General features: G+C 43.1%; 1 protein-coding gene across 4 annotated transcripts; it reads right to left on the bottom strand.

The window, feature by feature from the left end:
* Positions 1-3,807: 3,807 nt before the first annotated feature.
* OPRM1 (opioid receptor mu 1) lies at positions 3,808-23,157 on the bottom strand. Of its 4 annotated transcripts, XM_053382214.1 has the most exons (5): positions 22,943-23,131; positions 11,920-12,272; positions 10,022-10,131; positions 9,611-9,750; positions 3,808-4,301 (listed from the first exon to the last, which is right to left on the bottom strand). In XM_053382214.1, the coding sequence occupies exons 1-5, from the start codon at positions 23,032-23,034 to the stop codon at positions 4,205-4,207; spliced, it is 792 nt and encodes a 263-aa protein (XP_053238189.1). In that variant the 5' UTR covers positions 23,035-23,131; the 3' UTR covers positions 3,808-4,204. The 4 variants fall into 4 exon arrangements, with proteins under 4 accessions (XP_053238189.1, XP_053238191.1, XP_053238190.1 ...); XM_053382216.1 differs by having other exon boundaries at positions 9,611-10,131; positions 22,943-23,146; XM_053382215.1 differs by lacking the exon at positions 3,808-4,301 and having other exon boundaries at positions 6,509-9,750.
* Positions 23,158-25,019: the final 1,862 nt, after the last annotated feature.

The following is a 25,019-nucleotide window of genomic DNA, read 5'->3' as shown; positions in this document are numbered from 1 at the left end:
TTAGAATTGAGGAGCCTTAAGATCAGCCTTACCCAACATGGTGACCTCCAAACGTTGTTGGACTACAACTCCCAGTAGCCTCAGCCAGAATGAGTCAGTGATGATGGGAGTTGTACTCCAAAACATCTGGGGGACACCAGATATGGGGAGCTGCTTAAGACAATGGCCAACTGCTGCCTAGAAAATAGTTGGGCTTGCAAACAACCTGGTCAGAGTTGTATCTATGGTTTGCTAGTTCAGTCTCCAGGCCAAAGACTGGTGCTGCTTTGCATGTTTGTTTCCTGACTTTCTGGAGTAAAGAAAGTGCTTTGTCCCTTTTACTATTAGTATTGAAACTTGTCTTTTTCCACCTGTAGAGCCCTATCCCCTAACTGTAAGAAACTGGGCCTGGTTTGCATTGTAGATGGTAGGACTCTTCCTTCCCATATATCAGGAATTGGCTTAACTAGGGTGAACCAGCTCACATCTGTGCAAGGAAAACTTTTACATGTTGATTCTCAAAAGCCAGATTTGAGGATGCAGATGCATACTGTGCTGGGCGCTTTACAAACATACTTAAATTAGTTTTAATCCAGGGACTGACTTGCCTGGATTCTATCTGCGAGGGATTGCAGTGTTTCAGTAGCTCTAATTAGGAGGCCAAGAGTGATGTGTAAAACAATTTACAGAGAGATCAGCAGCAGCCCAGTTCTCATCAGCTGTATACACAATTGGTTTGCTGTACAGTATTTGTTTGTTATTATCCTGCCTTTCCACCAGATGGTGCCCAGGCAGTCTCCTTGTTGCTCATGGCTGCCCTTTGCTCACATACTTTGCTGTTAGGAATATAGGAACATAGGAACATATTTAGTCAGGCAATTGGTCCATCAAGTACAATATTGCCTACACTGCCTGGCAACAGCTCTCCGTGGTTTCAGGCAGGGACAGGTCTACCTGGAAATATCTGGGAGCTTCTGCATACAGTACTTTCCCACTAAGCTACAAACCTTCATGTTGTTTGATATTTTATGGAAGATCACATTTTGTCCAATGCATTGCTGAACATGTGACCTTGGACTTCTTCTTGGCATAAATGGGAAAAGTTCTTCTGAAGCTCTTCTGCTAAGAGGACTGCCATTTTTTTAAATTTATTTTTTTGCTTGCTCTGACCTGGCCTAACCATCAGTCTTGGGGCTAATCCAGATCTTAACCTGAGCAAAATTATTTTCTTTCTGATTGAGAATGCTCTTTTCTGACCTTGGATTGGTGCTCGGTCCAATACCTAGGATCCAATGGACTCTTGGTCCAGAGCTTGCACCCCTGTCCCAAAACAGGTCCATTCCTGTGAATTGCTCCTTGGTGTTAGGCACAAATCACACTTTCCTCACTTAGCATGCTCCTCAACAATCTACTTTAATACTAGGTAGCATGCTGTTTCGCAAAATCTTTCCCAGCTTTCTTTGATGCTGCTGCTTGCAACAGCAATATGCCCCAGTGAGGACACCCCACACAGAGAACATGCAGAGATTTGCAGGCAGTTGAGAGCCTTTTCTTCTTGATCTACAATCTAGATGAATCAATACTGAGTGGTAAAGGATGAAGCCTTGTGTTGTACATACTAACACACTTGTATGCATAGGCATGCATTTTGTGGGGGGGGGAGGGAGACCCTCAGTTTGCTGTGTATTTTTATTGATTTTTATTAATTTAGGGGGGGTAGCTGCCCCTCCCTGCCCCCCCCCGGCTATGCCCATGTGCATAGGTGACAGAAAACACTATAGAATTAACTGTTGCCTTGATGGGTGGGTTTTAGGCCAGTATATCTAAATAATGCATTATCCCAGAGTAAAAAAATAAAATAAAATTGGGAATCTCTATGTTATTGACCTACTTCCTGTTGAAGACACTCCCTCCCCCCATTTCTTTCTCCCTCCACCCTTCCTTAGATTTTACCACTCTTTTCTCTCTTTCTTCTTTTGAAGGTTGATTTGAGCCTAGTAGCTTTGATGGTTGGTTAGGTGGGTAACTTCTAAAAATGAAAGATTGGGATGGTGTTCAGCTAAGTTTTAGTCTGAGAGGACCCACTGAAATTTCAGTTTACTCTGAGTAAAACTCGATTCAACACCGGTAAGAGCCAGTGGTTGGGGGAATGATTTAGTGCAATGCATTATTTTGTGTCAAAATCGGGAAAAAATTAATAACATCAACCTGCATGATACATTTCAGAAAAACTGGTTCACCAAAGGCTGAAGCTAGCAAAAAAGCATGATTTCAAAAGAGAATTGAGATGCAAGAGAAAAATAAGGCACTTTTTCATACATATTTTTACATAATCATGTACACGTGGATACAAAAAGCTAAGGTAACTTGATCTCGCTTTTAAAAGTAACTGAACTTCATCATCTCAGTCAAGATGAAGAGTAGACTTCCTTTTTTACACACTAAGCAGATACCACTTCCACAACTGAGCAGAGCAGCAATGAAAATGCAGTGGCAGAAATTTTTAAAAAGAAACCATGGATATGATTTTTCTTTTTTAATGCACACAAATTCATCAAAGTGCTTTTTGCTTCCTGGGTAATTTTTGACCATTTAATTACAGCACACATTAAACAGCAAGTAGAAAATGATATAGAACTACAAATTATCTAGACAATTATTACTGTTGCTTATTCTGGAGATTAGATCCCCCCCCCTTTTTACAGAGTATGCTTTTGTAAGCTGTGAATTATTTTTGCTGCTATCATATAACAGAGGAGCAGATGATGGCACTGGTAACAGAACAGAAAACCTTATATAATATGACTGCCCATCTTTTAATTTTAAACAAAATCTATAATTTCCTGCTACATAATTAGTAAATCATTTTTAAGTATATTAGAAATGCTCAGCTACTTTACAGGTGTAGTTATTCACACACACAAACAATTATTTTATGCACATGTAATAATATATGGATATAATTTATTTCCTAATCTATCACTGAATATACAAGTATTGACTATGGTATTTTACAATATTTACAGCTGTCTTCTGTTTTTATACATACATTCAGCAACAACACAAAAGCTTTTCCACACTCCATCTGCTGCCTCACTCCATAATTTTGCACTTCAAATATTTGTAAATGTGTAAAGAAGGAGATTGTTTTTCCAAGTCAGCACAGAATATAGATGAAGAATCTTCTTTGGATGAAATCTTAGTGAAATGGAGGACTTCAACAGACGAGGGTTACAACCTCCACTAACACTCAGAGGTAGCTTTGATCAGTCTTGTTACTGCAGCTATCTTGAAAATCATTTTTTTCTCACTGAGAACGATATGTTGGAAATAATTGTATGGGGGGGGAGAGAGAGAGAATCTGCACAACTAAACACATATAGATAAAAATGAACTATTTCAAGTCCTATGCAAATGCATTGGATATATACCTTATTTTTCTGTGTATAAGATGCCCCCTACTTTTGGGGACTCCAATTTAAGAAAATGGGGTGAGTTGGCCCAGAGTTTTTTGGGGAGGATTGCCAAAGTTGTTGAACCACGAAAATCACTCACCCGACGCTGAAATCTCATGCGTCACAGAAGAAAACAAGCATCAGCCCACTCGCCGCCAGCAGACACCAATTGCACGCCCAGTTGCCACAGCAGCAGCCAATCCACAGCAGCCCTTGTTGCAGCCACCAATCAGCCACCCAATTGCCACAGCAAATCCTAAGCAGCCTTTGCAGCAGCCACTAATCACCCACCCAATCGCTGCTGACAAGTTCCTACTCACAGCTGCAACCAATTGCCCGTCCTGCATATGCACTATCTGTGTATAAGAGGCCCCCCCCGATTTTTAACATTCTTTTAGAGTAAAAAAACCTCGTCTTATACACGGAAAAGTATGGTACTTCTGAATGATAATCTCCACTGGATTCCCTTTTCCCATACCTCTGATCCTTTTAGGGAGTGGAGTAGGGGGCAGATGGGGTTACTATGGCTTTGAGCCACTGCAGTTCGAGTCTGAATTAAGGTAAGGCTGTCTAATCTCAGAATCATGTTTCTCAGTACTGTAGATGATGAGTGCAAAGTTCCCATTTGGTCAGACTCTCTTTTGAAGTTATTTGTGCAATGGGATTTTGCCACGGGAGCAAATCGTTCTGATGGATACTATATGCAGGCACTTGCCTTGGGGCGGGGCGGGCAAGAGAGAGCACCAGTCTCCTCCATATCCCCACCACACTTATAGCACAGCCACCCAGTGGCACTGGTTTGGGGTTGCTACACGGCAGGGGGCCCTGTCACGGCAGTGGTGCAGTTTCAGCTTCCAGAAGTTCCAACTGAAAGGAAAGAAATACAGTGAGAGAGAAAAGAAATGAGCTAATTTCTCCACCCTCCTGCTTGCAAATGATGCTGGGCGAATTTGTTCAGCATGAGCCATTCCTTTCTCAGGGGACAAATCAGAGTGGAGTCATTTTGAGGTGGCAGGAATACCCTTTCACATGACAACATGGAACAACAAAGTCTGAGGAACCCAGGCTGGTTCCAGTGTAAACCTTGATGCTTCATCTCTGCAATACATGCAATGTATCCGATACATCACTAATGTATTTTCTTAGAATAAGTAACCCAATCTGAGGCAATAGATGGCTTGGTAGGAGACCCAGGCTTCAAATTCCATTCACTCCCCTGGTAGTCATGGAGAAGCCATCATCTTGCAGCCTCAGTTACTCCTGTGTAAATGGTAATCAGCCTGCCTCTCTGGACTCCTTTTGATACTGGATAAGCTAAAAATTGCACAACAGTACATGAGTGTAAAATACAGAACTGCAGGATGGAAAATAGAAGCTGTGGACATGGACGCTTCTCCTGACTGGGTAGGGCTGCTTCTCAGTGGTGAGGCATCAGCTTTGCATGCAGAAGGTCACAGGTTTAAGCCCTAACATCTCTAGGTAGGGCTGGGAGAGCCTTTTCTGATATCTTGGAAAGTGGTGACAGTCAGCATGGACAATATTCAGTTGGATGGACACAAGTGGCCTGACTCATTCTAAGGCAGCATCCCATGTTGCACTTCCCTCAAAAGACTCTACTGCCCCATAGGCTTGGAACTGTCTCTCAGATCAGCTGGGTGATGCCATTTCTCTCTCTTACCTCAAAACCTTTCTAAAAGCCCATCTGGTTGGAAGTGACCTATTATCCCAGAAAGGAGGTGGTCAGTTGCAAGATTAAAGGAGAAAATATCTGAAGGTGCACACAAAGAAACATATTTGCTTTTCAGGATTCAAGTTAATAACCACCAACAGAACCACAATGTTTACGAAGTTGTCAAAATGGATCTGCTTCTTAAATTCAAAATGTGGATCCCTTTTAAATGTTGGGATTCCCACCCCACTCCAACACACACTGTGCATCCCCCACAACTTCTCACTAGGGATGGAAGGAGCTGTCAGTTTTTGTTCTTAATTTCCAATCCTAAATTCAGTTCTCCACATTTCTGCAGCAATTTGTGAGTTTTGTTTTTTTAAAGTTTCAGTTCTCATATTGTTTCAGAAAGTGTGGATTTGTTTTTCAGTGTGAACTGAATCAAATTCCGCCACCATTCCTCCTTCTCACCCATGCAAACCTCCCCTCTCCCCAGTTGCCAACATTTCACACTCCATAAGTTGTTTCTAACATTATCTTCGATTTCTCTAGCAACATGCCAACATGAGAGTGATTTGTGGGAAAAGTTCATTTGTAGATCCATTTGGACTTTGAAACTGAGATGGCAGTTCCCTTTGTGACAAGCTTTTGGTCAACTGTCCAGTGTCTGCCTTGTGGGTTCATGTTACCAAACTTGTAGTTGAGAAATTCAGAAATTCTTAATAATGAAATATTCTACCCAGAGGATTGGGGCATGCTGGGCAGAGCTTCATCTTGATATCTTCACCGAGTTGAACAATGTTTCATTAACCTACACCAATTGAAGATTTGGAGCTACACAACCCAGACTATATAGAACATAGTCAAACACATACATACATAACATATCAAACACAGAGTACAATTGTTCCTTTGCTTCAATGGGTCCTTTGTAGACTGCATTAATAGATGTTCTCTTTTCTGTAGCCATTGATGAAAAACTATTGTTTGAAACCTGACCCTATTTTTGAATGTAATGTTATTTACAGTAATGTCTTAAACAACAATCCTATCCTCAGGCCACTAAAATCCAGTTGATTTCAGTAGTATTTAAGCATTTTTTGTTTATGACTGCAGACTCACATTGCTACTACTAAGTAAAGAAGAGAAGAAGAAGAAGAGTTTGGATTTGATATCCCGCCTTTCACTCCCTTTAAGGAGTCTCAAAGCGGCTAACATTCTCCTTTCCCTTCCTCCCCCACAACAAACACTCTGTGGGGTGAGTGGGGCTGAGAGACTTCAAAGAAGTGTGACTGGCCCAAGGTCACCCAGCAGCTGCATGTGGAGGAGCGGAGACGCGAACCCGGTTCCCCAGATTAGGAGTCTACCGCTCTTAACCACTACACCACACTGGCTCTCTTACTACTAAGTAAAAACACCCCCATCACTTTTAAGGTTTTATTTTTAAAGTTGAAATGCTGGGAAAACAAACAAATTCAACAAAAATACGAGGTAGTTCTCATTTCCTCCTTCACCTGCTAGAGGGCCATGGAACAGTTTTGAAAATGAGTCATATAAATAAGAGGTATAGCAAGCTGAAAGGAAATGATCCCAGAATGTCCCTACACAGTGGGTTCCTTTTAAATCTTGGAGCATTCTGAAGAGCTGCAGTCCTATGAGCATGTGTGCCATTCACAAGATTTAGCATGCATCTGTAGCTTTAGGAAGCAGTACGGTCTGTTTCAGAGCTGTTCTGTATCTTTCCAATTCAACTCATTAATTGGGACCAAATTCCATCTGCTAACAATAAAGCTTCCCTGGCCCCACTTTCACTATAATGGGGAATCTGAAAATAATGATTCTTTTCTTTTCACAGAACTAGATGAAATTTGCAGGAATAGCAGCCCTGTCCCCCCATTGGATCACACCTGCCAAATTGTAGGCAGATATATCCAGGGGGTTTGCATGCAGGGTACCTTTGAAATTTGACATTAAAAAAGAAAAAGAAAATCTTTTTCATTTTGTTCCAGAATTGGATAGAATTTGCAGGTATTATCACCTCCTCTGATGGGGTGCAGCCTGCACATTTCAGAATTATAGTTGCAGTGTTCTCCCAAACACCTGAAACTAGCTGCTGCGCTCAGGTGCAGTGAAGGACACTATCCCATTGCCAGTATTGAAATCAGAATTGGCTGTCAGACCAGTCAGTTTCTGTACATGGAATTGGGTGTTGTTACCATCCCACCACTTGCCTCAGATACTAAAATACCTTGGGCAAAATCTCCCGGCTAAAATAAATACTGGAAAGGATGCATATGTGGCATTTTTGGACTGCCGCAGTAGGACACGGGCCTTGAACCTGAATCTCAGAACTACTTCAAATGAAGAATGCAATGAGAAATGGAAAGCTGGAGAGCTGAATTAGAGTAGTGGGAGGACTCAGTTTAATTCCTCGTTCAGCCATGAAACTCATGGAGTCACCTTGGACTGGTCCCCTATCATGCCATCCAGCCAAACCTACCTCACTTGTTGTGGTGAGGATTAAATTGCAGCAGGGGAGGGGAGAACCACACATACTCACCTGAACTCTGTGGTTATGAATGCTATAGATAAGAATGTAATTTTACAATATAGACAAGTCCCCACAGGTCGCCATTTCAAGGCAAGGTTCAACAAACCACACAGGCAAAGTGGGAGGACTTCATAAATATTCCTAGATTTTTCACCTAAGTGGGTCTTTTCTTAGAAACAGGCACATAAATTCCTTTAATGTGCCAATTTTAGAGTACTTCTGTTAGACAAGGGCACTCAAAGTTCCTGTTGAAACATTAAGGCATTTAGGAGGCCTCCGTAAGTTTACCATATCTCCATACCAATATTAGTAGTGTGAGGCCTTTTCCCACCCTCCGAGTCATCAAATTTCAGATCAGCCACAATGCTCCTCTCAAGATAATGAAGTAAGACTTGTAAATGATCTTGATATCTTTGCTTGCTACTTAGAGTTGGTAACTACACTTCAGGTAAATTCTGAGCAGGCCTTGGTCGGACAGACTTGACACCTTTAGATCTGGGGACCCAAACCAGCTTGCAAAAGGAGCATCTATTCCCTTCTCCTGCTGCTCTTCACCAACAGCAACCTGGTTAACTGTCTGATCAGCTGTCCCTTATTTCTGCAATGATTTCTCCACCACCATTGCAAATGCCCACCATGCATGCACAATGAAAATCTGTCATGGAGCCCCAGAAATGTGGTCTGTGGTGGAGGGGAGGGGAGGAATTACTAAGAAGAGGAAGAGAGTCACCATGGAGGATAAAGAAGACATATGGGCCAGACTTGGAGAAAGGGCTGTTTGAACAATTCTGAAAGTAGGGGGATCTGTGTATCACATGAGTGGTTGATAGCTGTGGTGGTCATCAACCCTGGCAGTTACTCTTTACAAAATGAAGGTGAAACAAACCTATACTTTGGGTAGTTCACAGGGCTGGGATATTGGGGCAAGTACTGTTGGGCACCGACAGATGCTGGACACTAGTCCTCTATCCTGGACCTGCTGCTCCCTCTCCATGGTGTTGCTCCCTCTTCACTTGTCCCCTCTAAGCTTATGAGCAGTGGCAGGAGCAAAGAGAAGAAAGAACATCCTTCAAGTGCCTTTTCTTTCCCTCTGAACATTTGTGTGGATTGTGCCCAAGGAGCACAACAGAGGGCATCTTTCCCAAGAACACCCTTCCCCAACACACACACACACATGCCCCTGGAATGAACACCGGGAATACCTCTACTGAATAACTTGTGAATACTCAACAGAAGATCGGGGGCTTGTTGTGAGTTCAGCCCAACTGAGCTTGCTCACAAAAGCACCTCCCCATTGTGAATTTCCATATGACCCATTGCAAAATAGATAGCTATTTCAAGGTGAGATCACAACCAAATAATTCTATGGGTTACTTGTTCACTAAAGCCATGGTGGGAAAATGGATCATCAGGGTCTGCTCATGTAGTATGAATCATGGTGATGCAGACATGTCTAAAAGCATTGACTGAAAGTCTATTGCTTGCCAGTCAGAAGTCTAAAGAAGGAGGACTATCAAGGGCCCTGTGGGCTGGCAGTAAGGCCAGGTGCTAGAAGGGCTGATAGACCTTAGTTATATTGATTCTGACTGGGTACAAGGCAGTTCTTAAAATATATACAGTTCTAGAATGTTAAGCAATAGCAAACATTCTGTTGCTTCAAAAACTATGAAAGCATCTCCTCCTTTCTCAGCTATGGAATAAATATCACAATGATACACAGACCAGGGCCTGGCCATACAAGGTACATCTGGGAGCTCTCTAGTTTCCCAAAACCCAATTGGGACTGATGATGTCTGGATTCATCATTCCATGACTCCCCAGCTAGGGAAGATAAATCAAAAAGAGCGGCACATCTTCCAGAAGCTACACATCAGTAAAGACTGTAATTTCAGAATTCATGTCATCTCCAGGAGGGATTCCCGAATCCAGAGATGACATCTCCACTGCTAGTCATACCTGCTGGTTAGTCCTATCCACCGTGTTGGCGGTGGAGGCATGCTCGCGAGTGTTTTGTCGGACGTGGGTGGAGTTTTGTTGCTCCATGGTTGAAGCTGTTGGGATGCAGAACTCTCTGAAACACCTTTTGAAGTTCTCATCTAGAAAGGCATAAAGGACGGGATTAAGGCAGCTGTTTGTGTACCCTAAAGCAATACAGAAGTGCCAGGAGACGGTCTGGAAAGTAGTTTCTGGGATATGGATCAAGGCTTTAATGATAACGTAAATATGGATGGGGGTCCAGCAGACGATGAAGACAGCCACAACCACGAGGACCATCCTGGTGATCCTTCTAAGATTCCTGTCCTTCTCCTTGGAGCCAGAGAGCATTCGGACACTCTTCAGGCGTAAAATCATGAGCCCATAGCATACCGTGATAATTAGGACAGGCATGATGAAGGCAAAGATGAAAACACAGATTTTCAGCAAGTTCTCCCAGTACCATGCTGGGTGAGAGAATATAAGTGTGCAATCAACAGATCCTAGGAGGAAAAGAAAAAGAAAGAAATGAGGTTTGAGAGAATTATTTATTTACATTTAATCCTGTTCTTCCTCTTGCCCCCTCCATCCAAGGCCATAACTATATTCTACTGTGGTGCGAGCCTGTAAGAAAACTCACTGACTTTTAATGTGATGTTTACAACATAGAATTTTTAGGGAGGGGGGAGATTCAGTGTTCAAAAGGTCAATAAGGGCAGGGCCACACATACAAGTCCCACTCCAAATGTCCCTAGGTATGTCTGCCTGTTCAGTCCCTGAACTTCTCATGTTGACTGGGAGTTGTCTGCAGAAGTTTTATTCATGTTTGCTTGAAAATGAGCAGAACCCTCTGCATAATCAGGGACCTTGATAAAGTGCTTCTGTGCAAGGAAAATATCCCTGAATAGAGTCTTGTTGGCTTAAATTAGCCTATTTTCCATATAAAAGCATTTTTCCAAAAAGAGAAAATAGGTAAGATTCACATAACTAGGCTTCCTTAAGCTGACCAGCAATAGTTTTGGGCAAAAAGCATCGTTCTGACTGTTAGATAGCTTAGTGGAATTCATAGCTATCTCCTTCCTTCCTTCCTTCCTTCCTTCCTTCCTTCCTTCCTTCCTTCCTTCCTGTTAGGAGCAAAAGAAAGTCGGAGATAATTTACTATTTAATAACAAAAAGTGTCGTTCACTGCTATTAGAAAAAATCATGTTAAATATCTTGCTTTTTCATTCCCTGTTATAAGTAGCTATCTAATTCTAAAATAATCTAAATATAAAAGTGTGCCTTTAAATCACAGTGCCACCACTTAAACCGGGTCTCCATCACTAAATGAACCATAACTTATATACATTAACTTGGGAGCAAGTCCCACTGGAATGGTCCGGCTTACTTTATAATAGACAAGATATAATCCCATTCTTAGCTGATTAGTTTATTGATTAACAGCAAAACCTTATATGTACTTATGTAGATGTAATTCCCACTGTCTTCTAAGCGGATTACTCCCAGGAAAGTGGGTGCAGGATTGTATCCTAAACTGCTTAGTTTCTATGGGTTACATAAAGAGAGATAGATGTAGCCAAAAAATAAAAATAAAATGTAGATGCACTACTTCTAAATGAGGCTCCCTTTATGCAACCATAATGTTCTTTGCAGCTTCTAGAAATTCTTCTTTCTACCCACATAATCACAGCTTGATGGAAGTGTGTGAAGAACCAACAAACCTTCAACAACTCTATTTTGCATTGTACTTGTGGCCTGGCTTGTTCTTTGCCAGTGTGTCAGCCTCTGTTTTTAGGTAAACATTATTTCTCATTAGGTATTAAAATATCCCATTTTGATGCATTCCCAGTAATCACTGTGACTCATGTTTTATGTATGTGTATACCAAATTTCGTACTTCTGGGTGTTCTGGAAGTACCTTAATGTTTAGGAGGGTATCATTCCTCTCTTTCTTGATATTAATTTGCAAATGTCCTCCCTTTAAGATCCACTTCCCATTTCCATAATCAGTGTGTCTCAATGTGTGAACCAAATGTCAGATTTCTCACTAGGGTGGAAGTATCACCATTTGGGGGGTGGATGCCTTCTGAGTCGCCCATTTGAGTGTAAAGTATAGAAAAGTCCCCTTTTCATTGTATATTACATGTGCTACTAAATTTTCTGACTTTCACTGGAAGGTAACCTAGAAATTTGATTTCTGCATGAGTTTCTCTCTCTCCTTCATTCCCTGCCTTCCTGCCACTGCTGATATCTTTGAGCATCTGGAAATGGTGTGTGAAATCCTTACTCACCATTGCTCTCTTTGGTGGTTGCCATCACCATAACTGGGATGCCGATGGCTGAAGAAACAATCCAGTTACAGACGTTGACAATTTTGGCATTTCTGGGGGTGCGGAAATCCAGAGCCTTGACTGGGTGGCAAACTGCTATGTAGCGATCCACACTCATCGTGCAGAGAGTGAAAATACTTGTGAACATGTTGTAGTAATCTATGGAGATAACAATCTTACAAATGGCGGTACCAAACGGCCATGTTCCCAGGAGGTAATTCACACTTTGGAATGGCAGCGTACTTGTTGCCAAGGCATCTGCCAGGGCAAGGTTGAAAATATAGATGTTGGTAGCAGTCTTCATTTTGGTATATCTAAGAAAGTCAACAAAGCAGAGGAATGAAAAGCTATAACAAGATCAAACGCAGTTATAACCAGACTAATGTCTGATTTGAGGACTAGGGATTAAGAATAACGTATTTTTGTGCCTTGGTCCAGCAATATGGTACAGAAAGAATTTTCGGGGGGGGGGGACTCAGTATCAAGTTTATGTGTAGATATTTTATCTCTAATTCCCATTTTTCTCCTTGATCTTGATGAGAAGCGTGCTATTTCCCCCCACCTGTTCTAGTAGTAGAAATATAAACATTTATCACATATTATACACATAATTAGATAAATAATTTTATGCACATATTTTGTACCTATACATTCTGGGTTTCCTACAGGAGCAAGCACATACAATAATGTATATAACTGTATATAAATACTTATTTATTAATACAATGTTCTAACAGAGAGGAGAGTGGAACTCTCCATCATGCCATTAGAAAGCTATTCTAGGCGGGGTGAGAATGCCCTCCTGTATTGGAGTTTTGCTCTGTCCTGTTCTTCTTGTGGGCCACTTAACTGAGGTGGTGAGCAAGGTGGCTATTTCACAGCATCTTACCCAATGAGAACCAAAGTGATTTTAGATCTCTTCTATGGACACAGCCCCAAAGTTCTGCTTCACTCATTGTAGCTGGGATGCTCTTAAGTATCAATGGCATAAACTCCTGTTTCTGCCACTACAGCTAAAGCAGTCCCATAGGACAAGGCTGCCCGTTCCACAGAACAGAATTCAACTGAGGTACTTGGGTGTAACTGCCCTGTACGCTGACAAAGAGCAACAAACAAATGTCTACCACAAAGTGTCGTTGAACCCAACTCAAAGGGCAAAGGGGTCTGCAAGAAAGGCACTTAATGCCTGCATTTTGAGATATATAAGAGAGATCAAGAGCAGGAAGGCATGGCTTAAGCGGAGATGTACTCTGGCTGGTTGCATAAATTAACTTTATGTGCTTCCTGTCCTGAACCTGGCAATAGTCACGTGGATTTTGCACAGCTTTAGCATCCACACAGGGCTCTTTATATGTGAAGAGACTGAAAAATAAAATGAGTATTAAAGAAAATGCACTAACTCATAACATGGTTAGCACAACCCTTGTCCAGAGCCTTCATCAATAGCCTTAATGGGGGGGGAGGTCTCACTGAGGACATTCCCTTTCTCAAACCTGAGATCAGCATGAAGATAGTAGGGATGTGTGAGCATAAGGTCAGCTTTTTTTCAAGCTAGGGCTCTGATGCTGACTCAATCCCATCTAAATCCCATTTTTGAAAGAAACCCCTTTCTCTGTCTCCCTAAATTTATGGTGCCTTTTTGCATATGTGCTCCTGCTGCGGCAGAATATCATGGAGCTTAATTCACAAGAATTAAATTATAGGTTACCCCACTTGACTATGCTACCTGCTTGATATTCAAAGGCTGCAATCCTATCCCTGTGACTAGTTATTTGCTAAGCCAAACAGGCCAGACTATTACTCTTGACTTGACTGCATGTACACACGATTCATAAAACAACCTGAATTTATAAACTGTGCTAATGATATTCCTGAGGAAAAGAAGCAGGCATAAATGTTTCTCTGGCAAGGTCTCTTCTATCTGATGCTGCAGTACTGGTACCCATTACAAATTGCTGCCCTGGGCAACCATCTATGCAGCTATTGGGAAATCTGGTTAAGAAATATGTGCTGTCCAGCTACTCAAATAGTATCATTTACATTTTTATTAACCTCCTTCTTCATTTTCTCCCTATTACATTTTATATTCTTAGGTTAGGCCATGTTGCATTTTGTCCTATCTTTATGATGAAGTTGTCTCATTTTTCCACACCTATAAAGAATAGCATATTTCTCCATTTAAGAAAGATGATTTCCTGTTTGCGAGGGCAGTGTTTACATTGCTCCTTTATTGTTACCGAGTGAGAATAGGACAGATAAGGAGATGGAATATGTAATACCCACCTCCACAGTTTTTCTATGATTAAAGTTATTTTCGCTTTGACACTTTCTCATAATTTTGTTTCATGGTTTTTATTACATATTTATGACAGGAGCCAAAGCTAAATGAAAAAAGAGGCGATACCAAGCATTTTATTTGTATTTCTTTATTGCAATCCTAGCAGTACAACTCGAGATACTTGGCAGAAGATCTATTATTTTCCTTCCAATATAAACTCATAAGATGCTCCCAATTCTCTTTTATTTGCCTTCCCCAGATGGCTGCTAATATCTTTTCCAAATGAAATTTCTCTTAAGCAACGTTAACATTCAGGTACATAACCAGCGCCAGCAAGTGGCTGTGCTAAGGCTTTTGACTATTAAGGGCAGAATTACACTTAGTAGGGCTTGGAAGCCAGGATGGATTGAGAAGTCCTGCCGCAAATGAAACCTTTAAGAGATGTCACTAGTCAATGTAGACAGTCAGGATGAGGGAGGAGATGGCTTGATTTACTGGCTACAGTAAGGTCTGTGTTTGTATTCCATGCAAAAAAATATATTTTCTTATATTGTATCATCTTTTTTGCTTCTTCTACTCATTTTGAGGGGCAAAGATCTAGACAGGCATTGAAGGCTCACCCTTAGCTACTAAAAATGTTGCTTCACCCCTTCCAACTTCCGAGACTGACAGCACAATTCTCTTCATGCTATTGAGAAGGAAGCCCCATTGAATTAAATGGGGTGCCTCACAGGTGTGAGTATAGAATGGAATTGCCCACTCGGTTTCTCACTGTGAAGCTCAGAAGAAACATTACATTTTTAAAAGGGAGGGAGTAGCAGCAGCAGCAGTAGTAGTAGTAGTAAATTATTATTATTATTATTACTATTCTCCACCCAACTGCCTGGGTTTCCTCAGCCACCATTCTAACACTAGAAGGGAATTTCTCAAGGATGCCAGAACTTGACATTATTTGGCATTTAACCCTAACTTCTTGAATTTTGAACATTGTCACTTTTTTTTTTGCATTTGAAAATGTTGCACTATAATAGACACCCCTGGTTCTACTGCTGTGGAATCTCTGCATGTTTACCTGTGAAATGTGTGCGAAACGCTACCCTCCTCCACTTCTTTCCATCTCATTGTTGTAGCTCTGACCTTGGTCATTGGGCAGCTGATCATATGGGACAAAGAGTGCCTTTTGGTTTGGGTATCAATTATAACAAGACATCAAGGAGCACCTGTACAAGTTTTGCAAAACTAGTGCCTAGAATAGTGCTTCCCAAACTCAGGTCTCCAGCTGTTTTTGGACTACAGTTCCCAACATCCCTGACCACTGGTCTTGCTAGCTAGGGATGATGGGAGTTGTAGTCCAAAACCAGCTGGAGACTCAAGTTTGGGAAACACTGGCCTAGAAGCTGTGGGATAAAGTTAAAAAAGTTGAATCCTGACAAGAAAGACACGATGCTATCAAGAGCAAGATCCTAGGCTCTTGAGTGAGGGTTACATTTGTAAGAGGAAGGATGGTAATCATCCTTTCCAGACATAGTGCTCAATCAGAGCTGATTGCTATCTTTCTTTCTTTCTTTCTTTCTTTCTTTCTTTCTTTCTTTCTTTCTTTCTTTCTTATTTCTTTATTTATTTATTTATTTCTACCCCGCCCATCTGGCTGGGTTTCCCCAGCCACTCTGTTCTGATCTTTTGTTCTGATCTATTGCTGAAAAGTGGGCTTTCCCTTGGAAAGGAGTGGGGGAAGGGGAAAACCATTCGGACCCATGCTTTCTAGGCATGGCAAATGGAATTGTGGGTGAGCCGTGAGGTTGACTGCTTCAAAATGTGCTTTACATGGGACTGTCCTTGAAGACATATTGTAAGTAGTTTTGGCTTGCCTCCTGAAAAGTATTAAGTGGTGACAACATATTTAGCCAATTCTGTGCCAGGCTAAATTGGCTACCTTGAAAGCACTTCTTGGCCTGGGCTGGAAGTGACAAACCAGAGAGTCTTTAATTTCCTGAATGAGCCCCTGCATTGACTGATTATGGACTGCATTTCAAGCCTTCCCTATAGAGCCTCACTGTATGAGTTAAAACATCCCTGCATAGACTAGAGCCTTTGCCACAATAGCTTAGAATTACCTCCCCAATGAGGTCAGAATCCACTCTTCCCTCACAGCCGTCTTGGAGAGACTGCAAAATCAGGGAGGTTTTTCGGCTGCTGCAGCAATTGGTAGGTTGCCCAGATTTCAGCTCACAATCATTGAGTTTTGATTTGTATTTTACTTTGGGTGTTTTGTGTTTAATTATTGTTTTAAAAACGCTTTCTTACATTTTCTTTGAGCTGTGTGAAAGCGCTATACAAATATTTTAAATAAACTGACAATTCATTTTCTACCTTAGCAGCAGACTAAGAAAACCAAACATTTCATCTGAAAGAAAATCGCTCAGAGATGTTATTTTTAACTATACATGTTTTAAATGGTGCTTTTAGCAAACTTTACTGAAGACAATATGACTGATTACATCCATAGCAACTAATGCAACATTCTAGTGATTCTCAGTACGCAGCACTGCCTGGTCCACTTCATATGTGTAAAAGGCTGCTATCATTTTGACTGAAAGCTCCATCCTAAAAATACTCTTTGGAAACGGACTGCGTAGCCCCCAATGCAGCTGTTCAAACACTTTGATTCTACTTCTGTTTAGATCTAGCTCATGGCCTCTCTTACTTGACCCTCCCATACAGCAAACAGGCTTATGGGGTGGGGGGGTACACTTGGCATTAATGACAGCTTCCCTCCAAAGCCTAGATAAATGTTTATTACAATGAAAAAAACCGCAATCCCTGGCCACCTCACAGTGCTAAAGTAAGCTCAAAAATGCACCCCCATCCAATTTCTAAAGCATTTCTAATGTGCCTTGAAGATGGGGCATTAAAACCGAAGTCTCCTTTTCAGAGGAAGAAAGCTTCTGAGAAACCGAAGGACAATTTTTTGGCACCAACACTAGACATGACAAGAGAGCATTCAAATCATTTGCTTTGTGCTTGAGATCATTTTAATGGATTTGCAAAGGCAACATATTGCATCCAGATGAATGTTCCTGGCAGAATTATTTCCAGGCCTCTTGATATCGTACGACTCTGACATTCTGGTTTCTTTTTCAGGTCTTTGTTTACAGATCACAATAACTGTGCAGTCTCAAACAAAGAATGTCTCTAGGGAGCAGGCCCAAGTTCACCTAGTATTTAAATGCCAAGAAGGTAAATGGAAAGATCAAACAATCCCTCCGTCTGTTAGGGTAAAAGAAGTGCTGGCCCTCAAACTCTGTTATCAGGTCATATAATCAAAGTATGTAAATACTTGTGCAAAGCTTATACAAAGAAAGCCACCTGCTCTCCTGGAAGGGTGTGTGTGGATCAACCAGGCCAGGTTCAAGGTTAGTGTACTAAGCCCTGAATAACTTAGGCCCAGAAAACCCAGAAACCCTGTATACCCCAAGTCAAGATCATTGAAGGGGAAATCAACATTGTGGGCCTTGATCTACAGAACTCCCTCTCACAATAAGTTAGATAAGCACCGCCCCTACTGAGTTTCAGGTGCCTGGCCAAAATGGCCGCTGACCGGACCTCACTGTGAGTGGTGGTTGTGGCCCACCGCAGCACCTCCACTTTGCCCCACTGCACCGTGACATTTTCCTGGCTGTTATCATGTCTCCTCGGCCACCGCAGAGGCTAATGGGTTTCCACCAGCCTGCTATTCAAACTGGCCAGTCTGTGGCAGCCAAGGGGGCATGGCTAGGGGAGCAGAACTGAAGCAAGCAGGCTTCGCTCAGGTTTGCCTAGGGGCCGGATATGGCCCTCCAAGCCTCTTTACCTGGCCGTAAGGACCCTCTCCAGGCCACCCTGTCCCCAGCCACCCCCATCTGTCCAGGCCACTCCTCAGCCCTGTTTTGCAATATCCATGAGTGCTTTTTGCCTGGCTGCCATAAGGCCATGAACTCTGCTAATGCCTCTCACACGCTTGGATGAAAGGGGATGTGTAAGTGTGTATAGAAATTAGCCTGCTGTACAAAGGTAAACATTTACCATCCATGGCTCCACCCAGTGGCAAGTGGCCCCCAGGTGGTTGCCTAGAAGGCAATGTGGCCCTTTATCTGAAGAAGGTTCCCCACTCCTGATCAAGAACAGAAGAAGTGTCTCTCAGGATCCAACCAAAGGCTTATTGTATCTGTTCACAGTAGCCCATCAGATATGAAGCTCATGAGTAGAAGATGAGATCAATAGAGATCAAGGACTGTATAGCCTTGTCCTTCATGAATTTGTCTAATCCCCCTTTAAAGTTATCTCAATTGGTGGCCATTAGCACATCAGTAAATACCACCATTTAACAATGCCCTGAGTAAATTCCAGCCCATGATTTAGGGAGGCTGACTGGACTTGTATGCTCTTCTTTCTCAGATGTTTTGAGCAGTCTTGGATTAAACAAATCCTTTCAGTCATTGTATTAACCTAAAATAATTGCCTGTATGGATCTAAAATAATCTACCAGAATGGAAGCATTCTGCATATACTTCCTTTCATGCAGGGTCCTCACACTGTGCAATTTTCAGGCAGGGTGGTCTTTGTATAGCTGCAGACATAAATTGGGATACCCAATTTCTACCAATTGAGATAATTCTTTGCATTCTTTGCATTGGGATACCCAATTTCTACCAATTGAGATAATTCTTTGCATTGCGGCGGCAGGGAATGTAATCAAACATGACTCATAATCAAAATTTCAGGAAGTGAAAAACACTTTGGGGACTGTAACTCTAACCACGTTTATGCAGGCACAAGGCTTACTCAAATCCAGTCAATGGCAGTAAAAAGTGTTTCTTCTGATTGACAGTTTTTACGTCTAACATGCCATTATTATTCTATAGAACTGCTCACAGTACCAAGAGAAAGTGAGTTCCCCATGGTCATTCATACTCAAAGTACACATGATACTTGTATGTCTCATGTTCCTCCACTTGATCTGCATTTTCTTTTCTTAAAAAGTAAAAAGCAGTTGTGGGAGACTGGTATTTTTATCAGAGCACCAACAAAAAGGGGATTATCCATTCTGCTTCACTTTTACCTCTCCTTATGCCACTTTCCCCAACCTCATGTTGATTTTCTCTCCAGAATGGGAGACCTGCAGGTCCCAATATATTTGTTCCCACAGGTGCTACTGGGGTGGGAATCAATGATGAAACGCTTAAAAAGTAGGAGTTATGCAGTCACCTACTCAAGATTGTCTCTCCCAGCAGATACTTTGCTTTATTTCTTTTTTAAAAAAAGGAACAATGTCTGGATTATGCATTGTCACACTATCCCTGCTGTACTTTTTAAATGTTCTGTAAAAACAATAAAAAAATAGATTTACAAAAAATAGGGGGGGATGTTACTTGTGAATGAGTATCACATGTAATTTGAGCCTTAGAGAACATCATAGCCAAGTATAGATTGAAATGCAAGTTCCTCACACCAAAATTCATCTACTCTTTCCTATAGACCTAAAAAGGATGGTTTTTTGTATGTTCAGTATGTGAGGTTGCTGCTGATGTGCTTCTCAAGGAGCCTCCTAGAATTCAAATCCACTGCCTTCAATGAAAATGTTGCTCTTGGTCATTGTGGGGTACGGAGTGGGAAACCATTCATCAGCTCAAATACACACCCACACCTATATATATATAATTTCTATTCTACCCTTCCTCCAAAGACCTTTCGGTAGCTCACAATGTTTTTTCTATTTTATTGTCATAACAAGGCCAACTAGTTACCTCAATGGCTGAGTGGAGATTTGAATTGGATCTCCCTGGCACTAATCAGGCACTCTAACCACTGTTGAAAAAGCAATTAAGTCATTATGCAATGATGAGAAGGAAGGAAATGCATTTGAATAATTAGTCTTATAGCAGTGTGGGACTGTGGATTCAACTCCTGGAGGTTCAGTGGGAGCCCCATACATGCTGTCCTGAGTCCCATAAAGGAACAACAGGAGACAAACGAAAGAGCAATGACATTCTAAATGCGTCTACGAAGAAGTAAGCCAACTGAGTCAAGTAGGGCTTACTCCCAGGCAGATGGAAATAGCATTGCAAAGAGACAGAGAGAGCAGATTTCTTATTGCTGCTGCTGAAATAAACAGGAGATGTTGCTGAAATAAACAGTAGATAATCATTGTCAAAGGTGGTGTTGCTTCTCAGTCACAATCCCAACTTGTGCAACGTGAGTTAGCTCAGTTCTTAACCAAATGATGAAATAATAATAATAAAAAAGGCAATACAAGTCAGCCTGCAAGGAGTTCATAGCGCTGTATAAACAACATGCACCACTCCTTCCCGCTAAGAGAAGACATAGGTGGTGAATGCAGGGCTGGTGTCCAGTGTTGGCATGGCTGGACAGCTGCTGAGGGTGACCCAGCAAAGAGTTCCCTAACAAGAGCTTCCCTGGACCTGTTCCTCTTCCTGTTTGATCACTCACCTCTCTGGTTCAACCAATGGTGGTGGTGGGGAGGAGCAGTCGATGCCACTGCCTGCTTGCACATTGGTTCTCTGCCTGGCAAGCAATCAGGTCATCACAATGATGAAGAGGATGGGGAGAGCAGTAGGAGAAGCTGGTGATTATGGTGGTGAGGAGGTAGGCCCCCTGAGTACTGGGGGAGAGCACAGGGCATGTCTTGCCTAAGGGCCCTCTAGAACCCGAAGGGTGATGCTGGTGTTATGTAGTTAAAACTAGGCCATTGAGAGAAAAAGAGGGTGGTATAAGTAAGCTTTGGAAAACTCTGAGGTTTGTTGAAATAGCATGTCAACACACGGACCCAAGGGTTGAGGGGACACACACCCCGACAAAAAGAAATGAAATTCAGTTGCCAATGAATTTTGAGTGTCAGCTGGAAAAAAGAGGCTGACTTCAGCTGCTTATTGCTTATATAGTTTCCCAGGGAAGTAAGTTAAGGGAACTTTTGAGAGGGGTACACTGCAAGATTTTGTTACAGGTACTACTAAATCTTAAAATATGACTGAATACCTTTATTACTTGCAAATTAAGATTTTGCTTCTTTAGGCTTTTGTCCATCCCAGGTGGAATTTTTCAGATAAATAAACTGGTTTCCGCCCCACCTTCCAATGTTGTCTCAGAAGCAGCCGTTTCCACCTGTTGTTATCAATCGTTTCAATAGATGGTGCTGTGTTCTTTTAGATATTGATTGTAATCTCGTTTCTCCTAAATGTTAGCTGGGTGCTAGGAGCAAATTTGATTGCTGTCCTACCTGGCATTCATTAAAGAAATCTAATTTCACAAAGGCAACAAGAAAACCCATTCCACATACAGAAGTGTTGTGCTCCCCCCCCCCCTTAAGATGGGTAACAAATCTCTTTGCAGTAAACTTGCATCTGACAGAAGTATTTCTGTGGAAGAATATTGCACAACATTTCTTTGGAAGAGGAGCTTACTTGCCCAGAAAATGCAAACCTTTAAAGGGGGGGGGGCGTTCAGATATTTTCATAACTGAAATAAAGAGGGAACATTTTGGTATGAAAGTCAGTAGGAGGGGGGGGGGATATGACCATCAAATTCTGTTATTTCCCCCCAAAAGGATTGTTGGTATTCATCTCTTTATATATAAGTGATTTATTAGCTGGGAGGCTGGCAAAAGAGTACAGATGTGTATTTCTAAGACAGCAAACCTGACCATAGAAGGCACTGCTTTTGAGCCACTTGAGAAGGGGTTATTGTTTTGTTCTTTTCTCTCTCCCTGGATATAGGAAGAGCTATGATCCAAAGTTTTTTTCCTATCTAATACATATATTAAACTCTTCACCCGTAAAAATTCATATTCTCACTCAAGAAGAATTTCTTCTCTTTTTAAAAATAAAGTCTTCTTATCACCTGACTACCACTCCAACTCCAAACCAATTTACTTGCACAATCAGACATGCTCCCTGTTACAACTTTCTTTTTCCAGTTACACACTTCTTCTTGCTGCCAGTACAGAGTCTCCAGAACTGCCATGCATATCAGTCCTTAGGCATCAAAACAAGAGGCAATGACTGCATCTCTTCTCAACAGGATTCCTCACCACCAAGGTCCCACGAATACAGTTCCTCCTGAGGGAAGAGGCATCAACATGGTGGCAGTGGTAAGCATAGCCAGGGGTTGGTGAGGACGAGAAGTGCCACGGCACCTTGGGCACCAATTGGTTTACTGCAGTTTGGTCCACCTTAAAGGTGTCCAACAAATATCTCCTTTCATGAACTGTGCAAAGGGGTTTCTGCAGAAGATGGGTCCCACATGAAAAAGAATCGCTGGTTTTAGAAGATCTTCCAAAGAGCACCTCCCAGCCAAACCTTTAGGTCTGCCTTCCCCAACCTGGTGCCCCCTCTGAGACTACAATTCCCATCAACCCCAGCCAGCAGGGTTGGGGAAGGCAGCTTTTGGGTTCTCAAGGGCACGCTTATGTTCTCCAGGTCTTTCTTCACCAAGGAAAAAGAACTGCATTTCTCCTGGCTGCCCTTTCTTGAAGGAGCACCCTGAAAACGACCAGGGAACCACCTTCCTTTCCAGTCTCCATGATGGGGTGGTGGGGAGAGCCATCGCCCCGAAAGTTGCCTCCAGCCCCCCCCCCTTGCCTGTTTGCATGAATGGCCCTTTCGTTGGAATGCACCCCGCCACCGCCTCCCCGCAAGACCCGCTTCCTCTTACCGGATGATGACATACATGACCAAGAAGTTGCCGAAGAGTCCCACCACGCACACGACGGAGTAGAGAACCATGATGACGATGGCCGTGACCATGGAAGGGCTGACCCCGTGGGCAGAGCACAGGCTGCCTCCACTTGCCTCCAGGCTGCCGTTGGGGCCGCCGCACAACAGCTGGGTGCTGTTGGGTTCGCTCAGGTTCCAGGGTTCGCCCCGCATGGTCCCGGAGAGGGCTTCTCCCGGCCAGCGGCCGCCCGACCACAGCGAGGCTCCAAGGGACTGCGGGCGCTGGCGGCCAGGGAGCTGTCCTTGGTGCTGACTGGACAGCCTCAGGGCAAATTCCCCTTTGCAGTGCAGGAGGGCGGGACCCCTGCCGCCGTCGAAAGCTGCCCCAGACGCAGGAGAGAGAAGGAGGGAGGGAGACGGACCAGTGGGTTACACCTCCCAGCTAAGCCAGTGGCGAAGCGGGAGACGAAAGAAGCGCTGCCTTCTGCTCTGAGCTGCAGCCGCTTCCTTCGACAGAAGCGCACGGAGCAAAAGGGCCGGAGAGCTCAGAGGAGTCACCAAGGAGCCCGGGACGAAGGAGCCGGCAGGAAGCAATCCAAAAGCTTGCGCTCCCTCCTTCCAGATGTGCGCGCGCTCCCGCACACTCACACACGTGCGCTCCCACAGCTGGCTCTGGCACACGCGCGCTCACCTGTGCCAGGGGGATGGCTAAGCATGGGGAGGAGGAGCCTCCAGCTGACGGGACGAGGAGGCGGGGAGGGACTCTTTTTAACCCAACCTGCACAGAGGCAGGAGCGCTTGAGATCAGGCGGTCCCGCTTCGCGAGCGAGCTGTGGCGCTCTCCTCACCCCCACCTCCGCCGGTCTCTCCCTTTTTTAGCTAACCAGAGCAGCCTCCAGGACAAAGGTGGTTTAATAATCGCAGGAAGAGGGTTAATTGTTCGTGAGAGTTGGGTTCCAGCACAGGGAGTGGCCGGAGGGCTGAGTTCACGGTGCTTTCTAGGCTGAGGGGAAGGGGGTTTAGCTACTATCGGTCTGCGGTCCGAGTTACGGGCTGCGACTACCTTGGATTATGTAACGAACTTGGAAAGTTTGTTCTTTCCGTTCACGCAGCTTTCCTAGAACAATGAGATGGCATTAGGCTGCAGCGCCCAATGGTTGCCAGCAGATTGGTGCTTTGTTTGTTTTAAATAAAGGAAAGCGAAGAGGGCTCTTATCCGGAAGACCAATGACCGCGTGACTCAACCGCATTTATACCCTTGCCAGAAGTCTCCCTCGCATAGTAATCACAGGACAGCCTTTCTGCAACGGGCACAGTTCTACTGCTGCTCACTGCAACGAAAAAGAACATTAAAAATCTGGTCAGGTGTGAGCTTCCCGTACCAGAGACAGGGGAACACATGGCCTTCCATAAATGATATCAAGCACATTTTTTTAGAAAGGGAGAGGTGCGCACAGTGTTGGAGTAGAAGTGGTTGGGAGGCTGTTGCCTTTCTGTCGCTTCACCACATTTTTTATTGTTTAAAATGTTCCATCATTAGATTATTATTTTTTATGCTAAAAGCTGCCAGAGGTTTAGTAGTAAAGTGCTGACAGCAGGATCAAATTATTCTAGTTTTTGGAATACAACAACAATTAAGAAAAGTAAGCAGGTGAAGGTCTCCAATGCACCAACTTCTTTGAAAAGAACAAATAAGAACTGTCCGTTAGATCCATTTCCTTGTTGCAGCCTGAGTTCCTGGACAGAATGCTTGCCCTTGCCCATCATAATTCATGGCCCGTAAAATCCAGTAGGAGAGGGTGGGCTGGACAGTACAGTGAGTGGCCAATACCTCAGAATGGGAGGGAGTTAGGCCCACCACATTGAAAGAGGTGTGGTGAGGCTCCTCTTAAAGAGGCACTCCTTGGATCCAGAGGTTTTGAGAAAGCTGCTGCTGCCGCCCAGTCTCTTATGGGAAGTCCATCAGCAGGACCTGAGTGCAACTACACTCTCCCCACTTGTGATTCCCATCACCTGGTACTCAAAGGCATATTGGTTCTGACAGCAGAGGCATAATAGTGATTGTAGCTAGCAGC

This window comes from Podarcis raffonei, chromosome 3 (assembly GCF_027172205.1).
Source record: "Podarcis raffonei isolate rPodRaf1 chromosome 3, rPodRaf1.pri, whole genome shotgun sequence".
Classification (NCBI taxonomy): Eukaryota; Metazoa; Chordata; class Lepidosauria; order Squamata; family Lacertidae; genus Podarcis; species Podarcis raffonei.
This window is presented reverse-complemented; position numbering and strand designations above follow the sequence as displayed.

Bases quoted from the DNA above. Each gene is read 5' to 3' on its own strand.
- OPRM1 (XM_053382213.1), bottom strand. From the start codon at position 23,157: ATGCGGGGCGAACCCTGGAACCTGAGCGAACCCAACAGCACCCAGCTG. The intron at 12,273-22,942 runs GTAAGAGGAAGC...TGACTTTCTTAG, and splicing joins GTCATGTATGTCATCATCCG to ATATACCAAAATGAAGACTG. The intron at 10,132-11,919 runs GTGAGTAAGGAT...TTTTCCTCCTAG, and splicing joins AACCACCAAAGAGAGCAATG to GATCTGTTGATTGCACACTT.